General features: G+C 44.8%; 1 protein-coding gene across 2 annotated transcripts in view; it reads left to right on the top strand.

Annotated features, from left to right (window-relative positions):
- Positions 1-4,724, top strand: part of LOC120990517 — a 39,075-nt gene extending 34,351 nt beyond the window's left edge. For both annotated transcript variants that reach the window (XM_040419384.1, XM_040419383.1), the window contains one exon: positions 4,473-4,724. In XM_040419384.1, the coding sequence (XP_040275318.1) occupies positions 4,473-4,570 (98 nt within the window). In that variant the 3' untranslated portion in view covers positions 4,571-4,724. The remainder of the gene's footprint in view (positions 1-4,472) is intronic.
- The last annotated feature ends 14,362 nt before the right edge of the window (positions 4,725-19,086 follow it).

Below are 19,086 nucleotides of genomic sequence, written 5' to 3'. Positions count from 1 at the left end.
CTCTAATCTGGCCTTCCTGTTTTTGAGGCTCACCAATGGTTTACATCTTGTGGTGAACCCTCTGTATTCACTCTGGTGAAGTCTTCTCCTGATTGTTGACTTTGACACACAACATTTCAGGCTTAATAATCGCCCTTCATCAGGCACTCTGAGGACCACACTGTGTATACAGCCGGCTGTATACACAGTGTGGTCCTCAGAGTGCCTGATGAAGGGCTATTATTAAGCCTGAAATGTTGCAACTGACATACCACCTATTCCGGCTGAAATAACATGAAATAAAATCATTATTTTTCACTACCTAAGGAGTGCTGTCCTAATATTTGTGAGACTCAAATTAAAGCTGACAGTCTGCAGGTAAAGCAAATCGTGTTTGTTTTATTCTAAATCCATTGTGGTGGTGTATAGAGCCAAAAATGTTAGAATTGTGTTGATGTCCCAATATTTATGGACCTGACTGTATATGTATATATATATATATATATATATATATATATATAGGGAGAGAGATATTATGGCCATGAAGTGCTGTACTGCCATGCCTTTGCTGGGGAACAGAACACCTGAAGAGTACAGGAGAGGAATCTAGCAATAGCGAAGCTAGACTCTCCTGTCCTGCTTTGTTCTGTTCTTCAGGCTGAGCTCCAAACCCGAGTGTCCACTGCCCGCCCATTGTGCTCTGCCTCTCTGAGCCTCTCCATGCATCTACATTATCAGTGCTACTATACCCCTAAAGAACTGGACTTCCTATGCTGCTCTATGACCTACAACTTTGCATTAGCCATGGTGGTCTACGGGAAGAAATTGTGCAGCCCAAACATGACACCCTGACTGGGCAGCTGAGCCTCTGACTACTCAGTCCCTTGCACTGCATTAGGTATGTGGTCCTCAGCCAGGTGAGATTGACAACAGCAGATGTGCTTCCTGTATTTAGAAAGTAGCAAACAGTAGAGTAGACCGGCTAGTCTCACCTGGTAGTTGACTACATGCTTAAGGCAATGCAAGGGATAGAAAAGTCAGCGGCCCATGGGCCACACACCCCAAGAGCATACCCACTTTTTACCCACATAATTATAGCTAGTGTTTTTTTGGGGAAAATTGCCAACCCTAGCTGAGGAGGAATTTTAGACATGTGCATGCTGGCCATTTAAAAGGCCAAGAGCAAGTGTATCACAAGCCAGGCGGCCCTTAACAGATCACATAGGATGCAGCCTGCAGAAGACACTTTAAGCATTGGTGGCTGTTATTGCTGCTGTCTGACGGAGTGCAGAATAAACGACTGGCCAAATAGAATGGCCACCTAGGTGAGTAGCACAACACCTGTACCCTCAAAGCAGTGGTGGCCATGGGACACCAGCGCCATACCAGGATTCACAGACTTTTTGTATAGAGGGAGGGGGAAGCAGGACTCTCATGCTTTCTTTATGACTTGAAGTTGAAAACAGGACTCACAGGTTTTCTCTATTTGAGGGAGGGGAAAGCAGGACTCACAGACTTTTTATAAGTAGGGTATAGGTTACCATGGCTCACAGGCTTTCTGTATGAATGGATGGGAGGAAGCAGGACTCACATACTTTTTCAATGAGTGGGAGCAAAAAGCATGGTTATCAGGGTTTTTCTACAAGTTGATGGCGGAAGCAGGACTCATTGGGCTTTTTCTATGACTGAGTGGGAAAGCAGGACTTACAGGTTTCTCCATGAATGGTCTGGGGAAGCAGAACTCACAAGCTTTTTTAAAATAAATGGATGGGAAAGCAGGACTCACAGGCTTTCAATGAGTGGGGCGTAGGTTCCCAGAGCTCACAGGCTTTCTGTATTACAGGATGGGGGAGAAAGGACTCACAGGTTTTCTCTATGAGTGGGATGGCGTTTTTTTTATGAGTGGGGCTTGGGTTACCTAGGCTAACAGGCTTAGTGCATGAGTGGATGGGGGAAGGCACAATTCACAGGCTTTCTGTACGGCTTGGTGGTTGAGGAGGGAAACAGGACTCGCATGCTTTTTCAGTGAGTGGGTGGGGAGCAGGGCTTGAAAAGCTTTCTCTATGTGTGTGCATGGACAGCAGGACTCTCAGGCTTTCTATATGAGAGCAAGGGGGAAGCAGGACTCTCAGGCTTTCTCTATGAGAAGGTAGAGGGAAGCAGGACTCTCAGGCTCTCTGTATGAGAGGAGGGAGAAGCAGGACTCATGAGCTTTCTCTATGAGAAGGTAGAGGGAAGCAGGATTCTCAGGCTCTCTGTATGAGAGGAGGAAGAAGCAGGACTCATGAGCTTTCTCTATGAGAAGGTAGAGGGAAGCAGGACTCTCAGGCTTTCTATATGAGAACGAGGGGGAAGCAGGACTCACAGGCTTTCTCTATGAGAAGGTAGAGGGAAGCAGGACTCTCAGGCTTTCTATATGAGAAGGTAGAGGGAAGCAGGACTGGCAGGCTTTCCATATGAGAGTGAGGGGGAAGCAGGACTCACAGGCTTTCTCTATGAGAAGGTAGAGGGAAGCAGGACTCTCAGGCTTTCTATATGAGAACGAGGGGGAAGCAGGACTCACAGGCTTTGTCTATGTTTGGGAGAGGAATGCGGGACTCACAGACAGGGTTGGATTGGGGTCTCTTGGGCCCACCAGAGGAGATCATTCTCAGGGCCCAACCCCCATATCATAAATACAGTGTTATAGGTTTTGAATCAAAGAAGTAGATCCTAGTCTCCAGGTTTTTTAGGGCCCACTATTGTATCAGAGCCTGGGCCCTCTGATGGATCATCTGGTACTTTGGATTGGGAAAGCAGATCTAACAGACTTTTTCAATTAATGAGTGGGGGAAGCAGGACTCATAGGCTTTTTCTATGAGAAGGTAGAGGGAAGCAGGATTCTCAGGCTCTCTGTATGAGAGGAGGAAGAAGCAGGACTCATGAGCTTTCTCTATGAGAAGGTAGAGGGAAGCAGGATTCTCAGGCTCTCTGTATGAGAGGAGGAAGAAGCAGGACTCATGAGCTTTCTCTATGAGAAGGTAGAGGGAAGCAGGACTCTCAGGCTTTCTATATGAGAACGAGGGGGAAGCAAGACTCACAGGCTTGCTCTATGAGAAGGTAGAGGGAAGCAGGACTCTCAGGCTTTCTATATGAGAAGGTAGAGGGAAGCAGGACTGGCAGGCTTTCCATATGAGAGCGAGGGGGAAGCAGGACTCACAGGCTTTCTCTATGAGAAGGTAGAGGGAAGCAGGACTCTCAGGCTTTCTATATGAGAACGAGGGGGAAGCAGGACTCACAGGCTTTGTCTATGTTTGGGAGAGGAATGCGGGACTCACAGACAGGGTTGGATTGGGGTCTCTTGGGCCCACCAGAGGAGATCATTCTCAGGGCCCAACCCCCATGTCATAAATACAGTGTTATAGGTTTTGAATCAAAGAAGTAGATCCTAGTCTCCAGGTTTTTTAGGGCCCACTATTGTATCAGAGCCTGGGCCCTCTGATGGATCATCTGGTACTTTGGATTGGGAAAGCAGATCTAACAGACTTTTTCAATAAATGAGTGGGGGAAGCAGGACTCATAGGCTTTTTCTATGAGTGGATGGTAGAGCAGGACTAACAGACTATCTCTATGAAAAGATGGGGAAGCAGGACTAACAGACTATCTCTATGAAAAGATGGGGAAGCAGGACTCACAGACTTTCAATGTAAACCTTGCAGAAGTTTAACATCTCTTGATATGAAAATAGTGAGTGAAGTAATAGAAACCAATATATCCCTGAGCTCGGCATCTCCCCCTCTGTTATATGCTGCCTGTAGATTGAGAAGTGTAGAAGTGAATGCTCTTTAACTTCCATTAAGATCCTCCTGAATTTCACAGGTTTCTACATAAATTCCTTGCATAGGGTTTGAAATACTGGTGCAGTTTTGCACGATTTAACATGAATAGCTATCCGCCAAGGGGCTGACGCTTTACTCTATGTAATGGCTCATCCCTGGTCCTTTAAATGGGACTAGTTGCATCATTACACACAGCTGCATGAACTCCATTAAAGGATTTGTCCAGCTGGAAAAATTGTACAGGTGGAAAAAAAGTAGTGGGTTAAAAATAAAAAATAAAAAATGCGCTACTCTTATCACCGACCTCCATCACTCCTGTTCCAGCTTTTACTGAGTCCCACTGGTCTATACTTCCTTCCCGTCTCAACACAGAGGAAATGCCAGGAGATGTCTGCTCAGCCAATAACTGACGGGTCATGATTGTGGCCGGTGATTGGCTGAGCAGGCATTTTCTGTGTGTTTTACGATTTGTCCAGGAAGTAGAGACCAACAAGTGAGGACTGGAATGGAAGTGGCAGGGATCGGTGAGTAGCACTTCTTTGTTATCCTTTTCAACCCTCCCTGAACCTTTGCATACCGTTTTTAATAAGCTGACGCCTTTACGACAACTGGATTTATCGATTATACATGTGTGTATCAGTATATTCTCATCTCTACTTTATTTCATGTTTTTAGGTTATAAAACAAAACGGAATGGATACACTCAAGCTCCTCCCAAGGAAGTTGGAACTGCACCTGATAACCCTGGAAAGACCTGCGAAGCCTCAGTATGAAGATTCCATGATCTGTCTGACACCTGCCGAGCACCGGTGTACAATGTACATGCTGTGGACAACTCGGATCTAGTGGACCCAAATTGTACCTCACTTAAAATGATAAAACATGGGGGTAAGGGCTGTCATCTGTACTGAAGGACTAGCAGTAGATTTCTGTATGAAACTAAATTTAAACTCTAGAATAAGTGAAAATTCAGAGACATTCGTTCAATCTGCTCTCATAAGTAGAGATGAGCGAAGTGTTTGAAAATTCAATTCCACTACTTCGCCAAATTTTACTAAGAAATTAGCTTCGTGACGAATTACTTCGCTAGGAAGGGCCTTTCTTTGTAAGCAGTGGGTTTTGTAATGACAGGGTACGGCGATTGCGACCCACCTGTATTGTGGGGGCACTGTGTAAAATTAAAACAAAAAAAAAACATACTTACCAGAGCTGGAGCGAAATCTCGCATGGCCCAAGATGACTTCTTACGTCACAGTGCACAGGATTTAAGTCAAGATCTTCAAGCAAGATGGTGGCAGCCGGCCCGTCCCGAGCAAATGGAGCAGATTTTTTTTTTTTTACTATTTCAAGTTAAATTGGTTCACTACCACGAAGCTCAAGGAAATTTGGCTTCACGGCAACTCAAATTTATCCTGAAATTTGGATTGAAGTCCACCTTGTGGACTTCGATTCGCTCAACACTATTCAGAAGTGTCAGAATGTCAGGTATTCCTATTCAGTTGATTGTGGAAATCTGACCTCAAATTATCCAGAATATTCAGGAAGGAAGAGCAGATTACTTGAACATAAAATTAGATGCTGTGGGCATTGTTAGCTCCTGGTAAGTGTTAATTTCTTCTATAGCACTCCTGGTGGAGAAATGGAGTATTACCTTTTATCAATTAAGAGCTACGGAAATTAAAGAGATGGGTCCTCCATAAGGAGGACTGTTCTCCAGGAGGTCCGAAATGCTGTTACATTTTTAACAGGACATGTGCAAAGTGTTATCGAAACATTTCTTAAATCTTATGTTGCCACTGTGATTTTTTTTTTTTTATGTAAAATGTGTCAGTTTCACATTTTAATATGATATTTATACAATATTTAATAATTATACAGGTTCATGTGACTACGCCCTGTCCGTTAGGTAGTACTGTTGATGTCTGTTTACATTCCCGCTACTACAGCCCCTGGTTACTGCGCCAAAAGTAACCTTCATAGTGAATGCATTTCTGTGTCCCCCGTATTCTCCTGAATTACGTTCAAATTAAAAAGTTACAAGAGTTTTCCAGGCCAGCACTTTATGCGCCCTAGTAATTAGGGAGCGGCACTTTCCAAACTGGATTTTTTGGTTGTTCATATTTCATAGCGTTAACCGTTCCCTTTTTGTTTCTGGGTTTAGCTGTAATTGTTGTTATTATGTTTTATCTTACCTTGCTGTATAAAAGGTGCTGGATTTATTTCTAAGTTATTATTTATTGCCTTGTAATATATTATTTCTCAATAAACTAATTTGCACTGAAATCTGCATTCTACACCATTTCGAAGCAGATGGGGTGGCCCCACAGTCCTGCTCGGCCCCACAGTCCAGCACGGAGTTTACCTGTATCTCGTGGTTCTATATGTAGGTATTACTACCTGTACATGTGAAACCTTACATTTGTATGGTATTTTCATATGAATAAATAAATGTAAACCCGGGTGTTCTTGACCAGAATTCCTGACCTCTACAATAAAGTCAAAGGCTGTCGACTTGTCTTTTAACCTTGCATCAATTACTACAGTATGGTCTTTTCAGTGATTTGTTATGGGGGCACTATTACAAGCTGGCACAGTTATGGGGGCAGTGTTAGGGTGCTTTCACACTAGCGTTAATATTTTCCGGTATTGAAATCCGTCATAGGGTCTCATTTTGTCCCCATTTATTGTCAACGGGGACAAGACGTAACTGAACAGAAAGGAGTGCTCCAAAATGCGTTCCGTTCCGTTCTCATACCGGAGAGCAAACATGTTGTAGTTTGCTTTCCGTCCTGGGATGCGGAGCAAGATTTATCCGTCATGATCCACAATGCAAGTCAATGAGAATGGATCAGTTTTCTGACACAATAGAAAACGGATCCGTCCCCAATTGACTTTCTATGGAGTTCATGACGTATCCGACTTGGCTATGTTAAAGGTAATACAACTGGATCCGTTCATAACAGATGCAGACGGTTATATTATCAGTAACGGAAGCGTTTTTGCTGAACTCTGCCGGATCCAGCAAAAACGCTAGTGTGAAAGTATCCTTACAGAATAAAGCCTCATTCACATGTCAGTATTTGGTCAGTGATTTCCATCGGTGATTCTGAGCTAAAATCAGGATTGAAGCCTCCACAGAGATGAGGTATAAGATCTGCTCCTGTTCTGTGTTTAGAGCTGCACCTGGTTTTGGATCAAAATCACTGATGGAAAACTGACCAAACACTTACGTGTGAATGAGGCTTAATTCTGTTATGGGGCACTGCAACAAAATGGCCAGCTGTGTTATAGGGGCACTGTTACAGAACTCCTGTATTGTGGGGGCACTGTTACAGAACACCGGTATTGTGGGGGCACTGTTACAGAACACCTGTATTGTGGGGGCACTGTTACAGAACTCCTGTATTGTGGGGGCACTGTTACAGAACACCTGTATTGTGGGGGCACTGTTACAGAACACCGGTATTGTGGGGGCACTGTTACAGAACACCGGTATTGTGGGGGCACTGTTACAGAACACCTGTATTGTGGGGGCACTGTTACAGAACACCTGTATTGTGGGGGCACTGTTACAGAACTCCTGTATTGTGGGGGCACTGTTACAGAACACCGGTATTGTGGGGGCACTGTTACAGAACACCGGTATTGTGGGGGCACTGTTACAGAACACCGGTATTGTGGGGGCACTGTTACAGAACACCGGTATTGTGGGGGCACTGTTACAGAACTCCTGTATTGTGGGGGCACTGTTACAGAACACCTGTATTGTGGGGGCACTGTTACAGAACACCGGTATTGTGGGGGCACTGTTACAGAACACCTGTATTGTGGGGGCACTGTTACAGAACACCTGTATTGTGGGGGCACTGTAACAGAACACCGGTATTGTGGGGGCACTGTTACAGAACACCGGTATTGTGGGGGCACTGTTACAGAACACCGGTATTGTGGGGGCACTGTTACAGAACACCTGTATTGTGGGGGCACTGTTACAGAACACCTGTATTGTGGGGGCACTGTTACAGAACACCTGTATTGTGGGGGCACTGTTACAGAACACCGGTATTGTGGGGGCACTGTTACAGAACACCTGTATTGTGGGGGCACTGTAACAGAACACCTGTATTGTGGGGGCACTGTTACAGAACACCTGTATTGTGGGGGCACTGTTACAGAACACCTGTATTGTGGGGGCACTGTTACAGAACACCTGTATTGTGGGGGCACTGTAACAGAACACCGGTATTGTGGGGGCACTGTTACAGAACACCGGTATTGTGGGGGCACTGTTACAGAACACCTGTATTGTGGGGGCACTGTTACAGAACACCGGTATTGTGGGGGCACTGTTACAGAACACCGGTATTGTGGGGGCACTGTTACAGAACACCGGTATTGTGGGGGCACTGTTACAGAACACCGGTATTGTGGGGGCACTGTTACAGAACACCGGTATTGTGGGGGCACTGTTACAGAACACCTGTATTGTGGGGGCACTGTTACAGAACACCTGTATTGTGGGGGCACAGTTTGGCCTCCTGCACACGAACGTGTGTGCTCCGTGGCCGTATTGCAGACCGCATTTGCAGATCCACAATACACGGAAGCACTACGGAATGGGGTTTTGTCCCGTACTTCCATTCTGCAAAAAGATAGAACATGTCCTATCTTTTTGCAGAGCGGGCGGATCCATTAAAGTGAATGGGTCCGCGATCCACTGCGGCTGCCCCACGGTCGTTGTTCGTGCATTGATGCATGCATTTTGCGGACCGCAGCATGGCCACGGGGTGCACACGTTCGTGTGCAGGAGGCCTTTCAGAAAAGCTGTATTGTGGGGTCACTGTTAGCAATCTGCTGATATAGAAGAACCATGAAGACTAAGCATCCATTCACATGTCCGTAGTGCATTGCGGATCCACAAAACACCCGGCCGGCGCCCCCATAGAAATGCCTATTCTTGTCCGCAATTGCGGACAAGAATAGGACATGTTCTATTTTTTTCCGGAGCCGCGGACCGGAAGATTGTCGGCGTGCTCCAGAAATGCGGATGCGAACAGCACACTGTGTGCTGTCCGCATCCATTCCTGCCCCATAGAGAATAAATGGGTCCGCACCCGTACCGCAATTTGCGGCAATTATTGCGCAATTATTACGGATGTTTTTTTTTTCCGTTTGCATTCCATTTTTTGCGTATATGGAACCATTCATTTCAATGGGTCCGCAAAAAAATGGAATGTACTCCGTATGCATTCCGTTTCCGTATTTCCGTTCCGTTCAAAGATAGAACATGTCCTATTATTGTCCGCATTAGGCCTCTTGCACACGACCGTATGGTTTTTTCAGTATTTTGCGGTCCGCAAAAAACGGATCCGAGTGCATTCGGATGATGTCCGTGTGCATTCTGTTTTTTGCAGAAAGGAACAGCCGGCCCCTGATAGAACAGTCCTATCCTTGTCCGTTATGCGGACAATAATAGGACATGTTCTATCTTTGAACGGAACGAAAAAACGGAAATACGGAAATGGAAGAAATATGGAGTACCTTCCGTTTTTTTTGGGCGGATCCACTGAACTGAATGGTTTCATATATGGAACGCAAAAAAGAGGCCAAACAGAAAAGGGTAGTAACTGTTCTATTAGGGGCCAGATGTTACGTTCCACAAAAAACGGAATGCATAGGAATGTCATCCGTATTTTTTGCGGATCTTTTTTTGCGGACCGCAAAACACTGTAAAAGCCATACAGTTGTGTGCAATAGGCCTAAAGCTGTGTAACTGGGAAGCTCTTGACGTGACTGGAAGGACCTGTCCGCTAGGGATGAGCAGACCGCTGGATGTCCTGGTTTGAGGGGTTCGGCTGTTTCAAAGTTCGATTCGGGTTCCGAACTTGATCCGACCTTAACCCCGAACAATGAACTAACCCAATGGGGAACCGAACTTTGGGGTACTGAAATGGCTGTAAAAGGGCTAGAGGGCTGCAAAGTGGGCGTAAGAGCAGGACAATTCCCCTGCAAACAAAAGTGGATAGGAAAGTGAATTAAAATAACATAAAATACATCAAAATAAAAAATAACAATATTGATCCAAGAGGCAGAGGTCCAAGTGAAGTAGGAAGTTGATGAGGCTGTGGACGTGGCGGTGTAGGTGGAAAAGGTGGCGGAGGTGGGGGAGAAAGAAGCCAATTCTGTGTCAGGTTGCTAAGGGCCACGGCAAGAGAGTTTGGTGCTTGTATGTCCTGGGTTAAAACTGGGTAAAAAGATTTTGCTCCTATCTGGGGATTATTTATTAAAATATTTTTTCTCCTACTACAGTAAGACGGATGCCAAAGGGGTGTCCTAAATTTTAAAAAATTGCCAGAGTGTCACAGAAATTTTTTGTGGTGCGGACAGTCGGATTCAGATTTATTCAAGTAAATGGGTCCGCGATCTACAAGTGGCGTCCCACGGTCGGTACCCGTGCATTGTGGACGGCAATTTGCGGTCAGCAGCACGGGTCCGGCCGGCCTTAGATTGATCAAGGGGGTGTTCCTATATTTTTTTTTTTAAATCATGTCTTTTACAGACACACACCACAGAAGAATTTCCTCTCCCTCATATAGTTGGATGGATAGTATGCCTATAAATGTGGGCTATTTGTTAAAAAACTGTATAATTATGCAGGTGTAGACATATGACGATGCAAAGAAAAACATTTATATTGATAGCAAAACACACTGCACTCCAATATCGCCTGCTGCTGCTCACACAGTCTCTCGGGCATGAGCAAGGAGAAGGCGGTGAGCGGGAGGGCCGAAGTTATGCTGCAGCGCAGACAGGCGAGCAGCAGCAGGGTGACAACACCAAAAGCGCGCACAGATGACCCTCACTTTCTGCAGCAGCTCTGACATATCGGGGTGATTCTTCAGGAACCTCTGCACCACCAAATTCAGCACATGAGCCAGGCAAGGGGTGTGTCAAACTAGGTAGTCCCAGAGCTTCTATGAGATTTTGCCTATTGTCGCCCACCACCAGGCCAAGTTTGAGGCTCAGCAGCACCAACCACGCATCGGTCTGTTCTTTTATGCCCACCCACAGCTCCTGCCTGGTGTGGGGTCTTTCCCCCAAACATATGAGTTTCAGAACAGCCTGCTGTCTTTTCCCCCTGGCTTTGCTGAAGTTGGTGGTGCAGGTGTTACGCTGACGTGATGAGGAGGCAGTAGAGGAGGAACCGGAGGAAGAAGTTGATTAGAAGAAGGAGGCAACTGTAGCTGGCCAGCTAAGACCTGTCCTAGGTTGCTAATATAGCTTATGGTTTATAGAGCTAAACCTGCCAATAACTTTAATACAGTTCCTATGTTTGCTTGTTAAAGACAAAAGCAGAGTTATTTACAGTGATTTTATGTTTGGATGTCATATAACAGTTATATATTGTGTTCACAGAAGCAGAAAAGATAATATGCCTTTAAGATTCATTATATAATGTAAGGTAAGCTCAATGACACAGCAGAAACAATAGAAAGCACAGATTTAAACTGTTGTTGCTGGGCAGGAGTCTTGACCAATTACAGCCAGCCTCACACACAGCAGGAGTTTTGACCAATCACACACAGCCTGTGTAGGAAATTCCCCTAGCAGGAGCTGCTAGAATCATTATTCACCAGAGAGAGAGAAGCTGAACAGACATTCACTCCACTAAGAGCTGTGTTTTATGGAAGCAGAGAGGCCAAAATAGGTATTTAAAACCGTTAAATAATGTTCCTATTGTTAATATAGGGATTAGAAATGTACAGTCGTGGCCAAAAGTTTTGAGAATTACTTAAATATTGGCAATTGGAAAAGTTGCTGCTTAAGTTTTTATAATAGCAATTTGCATATACTCCAGAATGTTGAATGTTATGAAGAGTGATCAGATGAATTGCATAGTCCTTCTTTGCCATGAAAATTAACTTAATCCCCAAAAAAACTTTCCACTGCATTTTGTTGCTGTCATTAAAGGACCTGCTGAGATCATTTTAGTAATCGTCTTGTTAACTCAGGTGAGAATGTTGACGAGCACAAGGCTGGAGATCATTATGTCAGGCTGATTGGGTTAAAATGGCAGACTTGACATGTTAAAAGGAGGGTGATGCTTGAAATCATTGTTCTTCCATTGTTAACCATGGTGACCTGCAAAGAAACGCGTGCAGCCATCATTGTGTTGCATAAAAATGGCTTCACAGACAAGGATATTGTGGCTACTAAGATTGCACCTCAATCAACAATTTATAGGATCATCAAGAACTTCAAGGAAAGAGGTTCAATTCTGGTTAAGAAGGCTTCAGGGCGTCCAAGAAAGTCCAGCAAGCGCCAGGATCGTCTCCTAAAGAGGATTCAGCTGCGGGATCGGAGTGCCACCAGTGCAGAGCTTGCTCAGGAATGGCAGCAGGCAGGTGTGAGCACATCTGCACGCACAGTGAGGCCAAGACTTTTGGAAGATGGCCTGGTGTCAAGAAGGGCAGTAAAGAAGCCACTTCTCTCCAAAAAAAACATTAGGGACAGATTGATCTTCTGCAGAAAGTATGGTAAATGGACTGCTGAGGACTGGGGCAAAGTCATATTCTCCGATGAAGCCACTTTCCGATTGTTTGGGGCATCTGGAAAAAGGCTTGTCCGGAGAAGAAAAGGTAAATGCTACCATCAGTCCTGTGTCATGCCAACAGTAAAGCATCCTGAGACCATTCATGTGTGGGGTTGCTTCTCATCCAAGGGAGTGGGCTCACTCACAATTTTGGCCAAAATCACAGCCATGAATAAAGAATGGTACCAAAACACCCTCCAACAGCAACTTCTTCCAACAATCCAACAACAGTTTGGTGAAGAACAATGCATTTTCCAGCACGATGGAGCACCGTGCCATAAGGAAAAAGTGATAACTAAGTGGCTCGGGGACCAAAACTTTGACATTTTGGGTCCATGGCCTGGAAACTCCCCAGATTTTAATCCCATTGAGAACTTGTGGTCAATCCTCAAGAGGCGGGTGGACAAACAAAAACCCACTAATTCTGACAAACTCCAAGAAGTGATTATGAAAGAATGGGTTGCTATCAGTCAGGAATTGGCCCAGAAGTTGATTGAGAGCATGCACAGTCGAATTGCAAAGGTCCTGAAAAAGAAGTGCCAACACTGAAAATACTGACTCTTTGCATAAATGTCATGTAATTGTCGATAAAAGCCTTTGAAACGTATGAAGTTCGTGTAATTATATTTTACTACATCACAGAAACAACTGAAACAAAGATCTAAAAGCAGTTTAGCAGCAAACTTTGTGAAAACTAATATTTGTGTCATTCTCAAAACTTTTGGCCACGACTGTATACTGAACTGGTTATATGTATGTTTACTTACAGTTCCACCAAACAAACCAACTACTGAGCCATACAAATTCAATTGCAAATTCAAATTCCATATTGCAATCCAAATTGCATACAACCATACCAGATTATACTCAACCAGTCTGCAAACAGTTACTGCTAACTGCATACTGCAAATTGCGACCAAATTCAGCAAGTAGAACTATTAGTTAGACCTCAGATATACCTCTCAAGAGAGATCATAAAGTGCTTAAATAACAAAGTGAGAGTACAGATACTCAAGAGAGAAATATATCCACCATTTTATGTTGAATGACAAGATTGAACAGTTGAACCCCCTTCTTAATCATACCGCCATTTTGTGATATTTTTTCACAATTGTATTTCTGTGTCATGGATGCAAAGAAGGTGTATCTCACCCCAAAAAATGGGATTATGTCACCCACAGAATGAACAGACAGATTTACTGTTGTATTTCTGTGTCACAGATGCAAAGGAGGTGTATCTCACCAAAAAAAATAGTTTTGTCTTACCGACCCAAAAACCAGGATGATTAACTATTATATTTCCCTGGTGGCTAATAAAGGGTTTTGCACATCAATAAAAAAAACAGATTTGTGTCACCAACACAATTAAAAGACAGATTAACTATTGGATTTCCCTGTCGCTGGTGCAAAGGAGTAGGATTGCACCAAGCAAAAAAGCCTACAGGTTACCCACAGACTGAACAGCCCTATTACGTATCAGGTGAGCTGACCCTCTTAAACATTATATGCCAGGGCCTGCAGGTGAGCTTACTCTCTAAAAGATTGTAGGTGAGGGCCTGCAGGTGAGCTGACCCTATAAAACATTATATGTGAGAGCCTGCAGGTGAGCTGACCCTCTAAAAGATTGTAGGTGAGGGCCCGCTGGTGAGCTGACCCTCTGAAACATTATATGCGAGGGCATGCAGGTGAGCTGACCCTCTACAACATCAGGAGTGAGTGCAGACTAATAACCATGTTGATATGATGGAAGAGGAGGAGGACGAGAAAAGAAAGATTCAACTATATACCCTTGTTTGTGGTGTAAGGGGTGCATGGGAATACAGTGTATTCAGTACATTATAAAAAACACATTTAAAGTGCCTTTATGTTCAGTCGCTTTCTTCTGATGGAGTAGAGAAGTCAGGGGCGATCCAGGCCTTGTTTATTTTTATAAGAGTCAACCTGTCAGCATTTTCAGTTGACAGGCGTATACGCTTATCTGTTATAATGCCCCCAGCAGCACTAAATACCCGCTCTGAAATAAAACGCTGGTGGCAGGGCAGGACAGCACCTCCAAGGCATAGAGCGCCAGTTCGTGCCACGTGTCCAGCTTGGACACCCAGTAGTTGAGATCACAGAGGGATCATTGAGGACGCTGACACGGTCTGCTATGTACTCCTTCACCATCTTCCAAAACTTTTCTCTCCTTGTGAATCCACATGAGGGTGCTGGCGGGGTGTCATGAAACTGTCCCAGTCCTTGGAGATTGTTGCCTTGACCCTATTGGAACTGCTGTGTGTTTCCCTCGTCTCCCCTCCTCGGTTGCCCAAGGAACTACGTACTCTGCCGCCAGCGTTGTCAGCTGCAAATTTTGGGAGCAATTTTTCTTCAAGGACTTTCTGGTATTGCACCATTTTGCTCGTCCTCTCCACCACAGGAATGAGAGATGAGAAGTTCTCTTCGTAGCTGGGGTCGCGAAAGGTGAACAACCAGTAATCAGTATTGTCCAAAATGCATACAACGGGAGGATCACAGGAAAGGCAGCCTAACATAAAGTCAGCCATGTGTGCCAGAGTCCCAACAGGCAATACTTCGCTGTTGTCATCAGGAGGATGATTCTCAATCTCCTCATCCTCTTCCGCCCATCCACGCTGAACAGATGGAATTAAACTTCCATGGGTACTACCCTCTGCACTGGAGGAAACCGTATCCTGCTCCTCCTCCTACTACTCATCGTCATCCAATCTCAGAAGACGAATTGAGGGTGGTCTAGCTATCACCCTGTGTAATGTCTTCCCCCATTTCCACCTCTTTCACATGCAAAGCGTCAGCCTTAACTGTGAGCAGCGAGCGTTTGAGTAGACACAGAAGTGGGATGGTTACGCTGATAATAGAGTTATTTTGCTCACCATCTGTGTTGATTACTCGAGATTTCTTAAAACCTCACAGAGGTCAGACATCCATGCCCACTCCTCGCTTGTGAATACCGGAAGCTGACTGGAAAGGCGACGACCATGTTGCAGCTGGTATTCCACAACTGCCCTCTGCTGCTCACAAAGCCTGGCCAACATGTGGAACGTGGAGTTACACCGCGTGCTCACATTGCACAGCAGTCGGTGAGCTGGCAATTGTAAGCGCTGCTGCAGCGTTGACAGACTGGCGGATTAGGGTAGGTTTCGAGAAACCGATGAACCACTAAGTTGAGGACGTGGGCTAGGCATGGGATGTGTGTGAGCTTCCTGAGCGCCAAAGCCGCCACCAAGTTACGGACATTATCAGACACAACCATGCCTGGTTCTAGGTTGAGTGTCGAGAGCCACAGCTCAGTCTGGTCTTTTATCCCCTGCCACAGCTCTGCAGCAGTGTGCTGTTTGTCATCTAAGCAGATCAGCTTAAGCACAGCCTGTTGATGCTTCCCCACTGCAGTGCTACACTGCTTCCAGCTGCCACCACCTCCAGACTGTGTCTTTGGGCCACTCTGTGGTCTCCTCATGCTGCTTCCAACTCACCACTATGTCATAGGGCCACTCTATGGACTTCTCATGCTGTTCCCACCCTCCCCACTTCATGACTGGGCTACTATTTTGCCTTTTGGCCTGATTGACATCATTATTTATTTGACCCTTCTTCTGATCTGTCAGAAGGATGGAAAAATGAGACGCACAACGAATCCTGTCTGTGTAGCAGCTGTAAAGCCTGTATGGTCCCATTGGCTTATGATTTGGTAGCCAAAAGCAGGAGTGGGTTCAAAACATAGAAGACATGCAAATATTAAATTCACGTGTCATCTCTGTTGTGGATCCACTCAATTTTTTGGGCGCATTAGCAATACTCATGAATTACTGACCAAATGTTGACCGAATGAAGGCGGATGCTCCACAGCCAGGATACATTTTTTGGGGGTTATTGTTCTGACAGATCAGAATAATCAGTGACGTAAACACAAACTTACTGCTGACACCTCTTCACTCTGTCGGGGGGCTCTACTTGTATAAGCGTTTAATAGAACAGGTTCTGTAGACATCTATGTGGAATCATCTGACAACGGTGTAAAAGGAGTGCGCTTCTTCTTTGCGCTAACATTGACCTGTAAGGCTGAGTTCATACTTGAGTTATTTGGTCAGTTTTGGCCCCGTGACTGCCCAAATAAGTGAAGTGTGAAGTGATGCATGTCATATGGACTCACAGTATTGTTTCACTACCACAGCAGACTCCCTATGCATGTTACTGCAAGGCACAGTGTTCTACACCGCTATACAGGCACAGTGTTCTACACCACTATACAGGCACAGTGTTCTACAGCACTATAAAGGCTCTGTGCCGCCAGGAAATAACAGTTTTTTAACGCGATTCGCCGCAGATAAATTCAGACCGAAGCTAATTTTTTCAAAGAATTTGTCGAACCAGCCAAATCAAATTGCTAATTTCTAGTGACAATGCATGTTTTGACATAGAGCCATGATGCAAAAATTGGCACCCTGGTCATGCTTTGCCTCCTGTCCACGGATTCTGCAAATGGCCATGCTGATGTCTTCTGGCGGCTTGCTGAAAAATTGCCATATCGTTGAGTATGGCATTTTCCCCCACCACTTCTTGCTTACTGCCGCTGTTACCCTTGCCTTCGTAAAGCCCTGCACCGATACTTCTATCCGGACAAGTAGACTCCTGTGTAGAGGGTATTTTAACCCAGGCATGTTTGGCTCCCGACCTCCCACTGCTGCTATGCTGCTAACTCATGGCCACGCTACCAGCCTGCTGGCTCAGCCTTAAGCGCAAGCTGCCACCCTCTTCTCCTGATGACGATGAGGCCCCCTCTTTACCTGGCTCCCACGTGCGATCTGCCACATCATCATCTACTACTGTCTGCAGATCACTGATGTCACCTTTACCAGTCTCAGGGCCACGTGCCTAACCACTCGCAACACCAGCTCCCACGCGACTCTAATAATCACAACTTACCTGCCTACTGGAAGCAGCAGCGGATCTCTCCTCCAGATCTTGGCTGGGCAGTAGCTGCTGACTGTCCACTAGAATCTCGTCCTTGCTGAAAAGTGGAGTCGAGCCGACGACATGCAATACTTCTTGATGAAAGAGGCAGGTTGAGCACATGTAGGGGCACAGAGCTTCTTCCCAGGCCATGCCAACTAAGGTTCGTGTCAGAGGAACCCACCGACTCCTGGCTGCAGGTGTCTGATGTCACTTGCGACAAAGTAGAAGAACAGGTCAGCCATTCAAGGACCGCTTGGTTGCTGGTTAAGACACGACCGCTAGATGACACTGTCAGCTCTGGCCTGTCTCTGCGACTGCTGCCGCCACGCCCCCTTCTTCTGATGCTACTTCCACCTGCTTCAGAAACATTTTGTACAATTATAAGGGGAAAAGAGCAATACTATCAGACCGCACATTCACCCCAAAGGCAAGGATGAATGGACCTACTTTTAAATATTCAAAATAAATACACCCCAAAATGTGTTTTATCAGTCTGCACTTTCAACCCAATAACAGATGCTAAAATTATTGCAATTACTGTTTAAAACAACCTGAAAGCTGTAGTCTAACATCAGTCTAGATGCCAAATTAGTGCAGCAAGATGTAATAGAATAGCTACTATTACCCAAGCTTTACTCTCCTATTGGTCCCTGCTCTCTCCCTACAGTGTGGATAATGCCTTCCTATCCTTTCCCTACACTATGAATAATCTTTCCATGAACTGCTCAATAGTTTTATTTTTATTTTTTATAAAGTCTTTCCTAAACACTGTTCCTAGTGTCTGTAACGTCTCTCCCTGCACCAAGTTTACTGTACAATAGCGGAGACTGGGCATGAACAGGCTTTTTATAGGGCTGTGACATCACAGAGGCTGGCTGGCTGCTGATTGGGTGCATGCATGGCATTATGGGTGATCCCTCATTCCCAGAGTTCTTAGTTCCTCGTTCTAACATGGGCAGCAGCCATTTTAGAAAAAATGTGATTCGTTACCACGAAGTGCAAGGAAATTTGACTACGGGCCGAATCAAATTTTTCCTGAAATTCAAATCAAATTCCACTCCATCAACTTTGATTCGCTGATCTCTAATCATTGATAATAGAAATAGTTACTAAAACAGATCTGTCAGGAATAGTGTTAATTGCGAATATTCTTATCGCAAATTTTTATCACAAATATTAGCACTGTGAGAATTCGCGAACATCTATAATATAGTGCTATATCTTCGTGATCGCAAATCTCCAAAAAAATTTTTTCATCAGTACCCATGATCCTTTACTGCTTCTTGCTTCTGTGCCAATGAGAAGGCTGCAATATCTTTGACTTTAGGAGTAGTGTTGATCGCAAATTTTCGCATCATGAATTTTCGTATCTCGATTTTTTATCGCAAATTTTCCAATAGCCGATTTTCGCATTCAAGAAAATAATGACTGGAGATCGCGAATTCGCGAATTCGCGAATATATGACGAATATTCGCCCAAATATTCGCAAAATATCGCAAATTTGAATATTGCCCCTGCCGCTCATCACTGGTCAGGAATGGTGACATTTTTAGAGGTGTCTTAATATAATTTATTGCTAGCGCTTTAGGAAGTAATTCAACCATTTAAGAAGGAATCTAGACAAATCTACTTTATTTTTAATTATGGTAATTATTAAAACGAAAAAGACAAATACTAAAAAATAGTAAAATAAGTTAAACAGATACTAATATACACCATGTAATACA

This window comes from Bufo bufo, chromosome 2 (genome assembly GCF_905171765.1).
Source record: "Bufo bufo chromosome 2, aBufBuf1.1, whole genome shotgun sequence".
NCBI classification, from domain to species: domain Eukaryota; kingdom Metazoa; phylum Chordata; class Amphibia; order Anura; family Bufonidae; genus Bufo; species Bufo bufo.
This window is presented reverse-complemented; position numbering and strand designations above follow the sequence as displayed.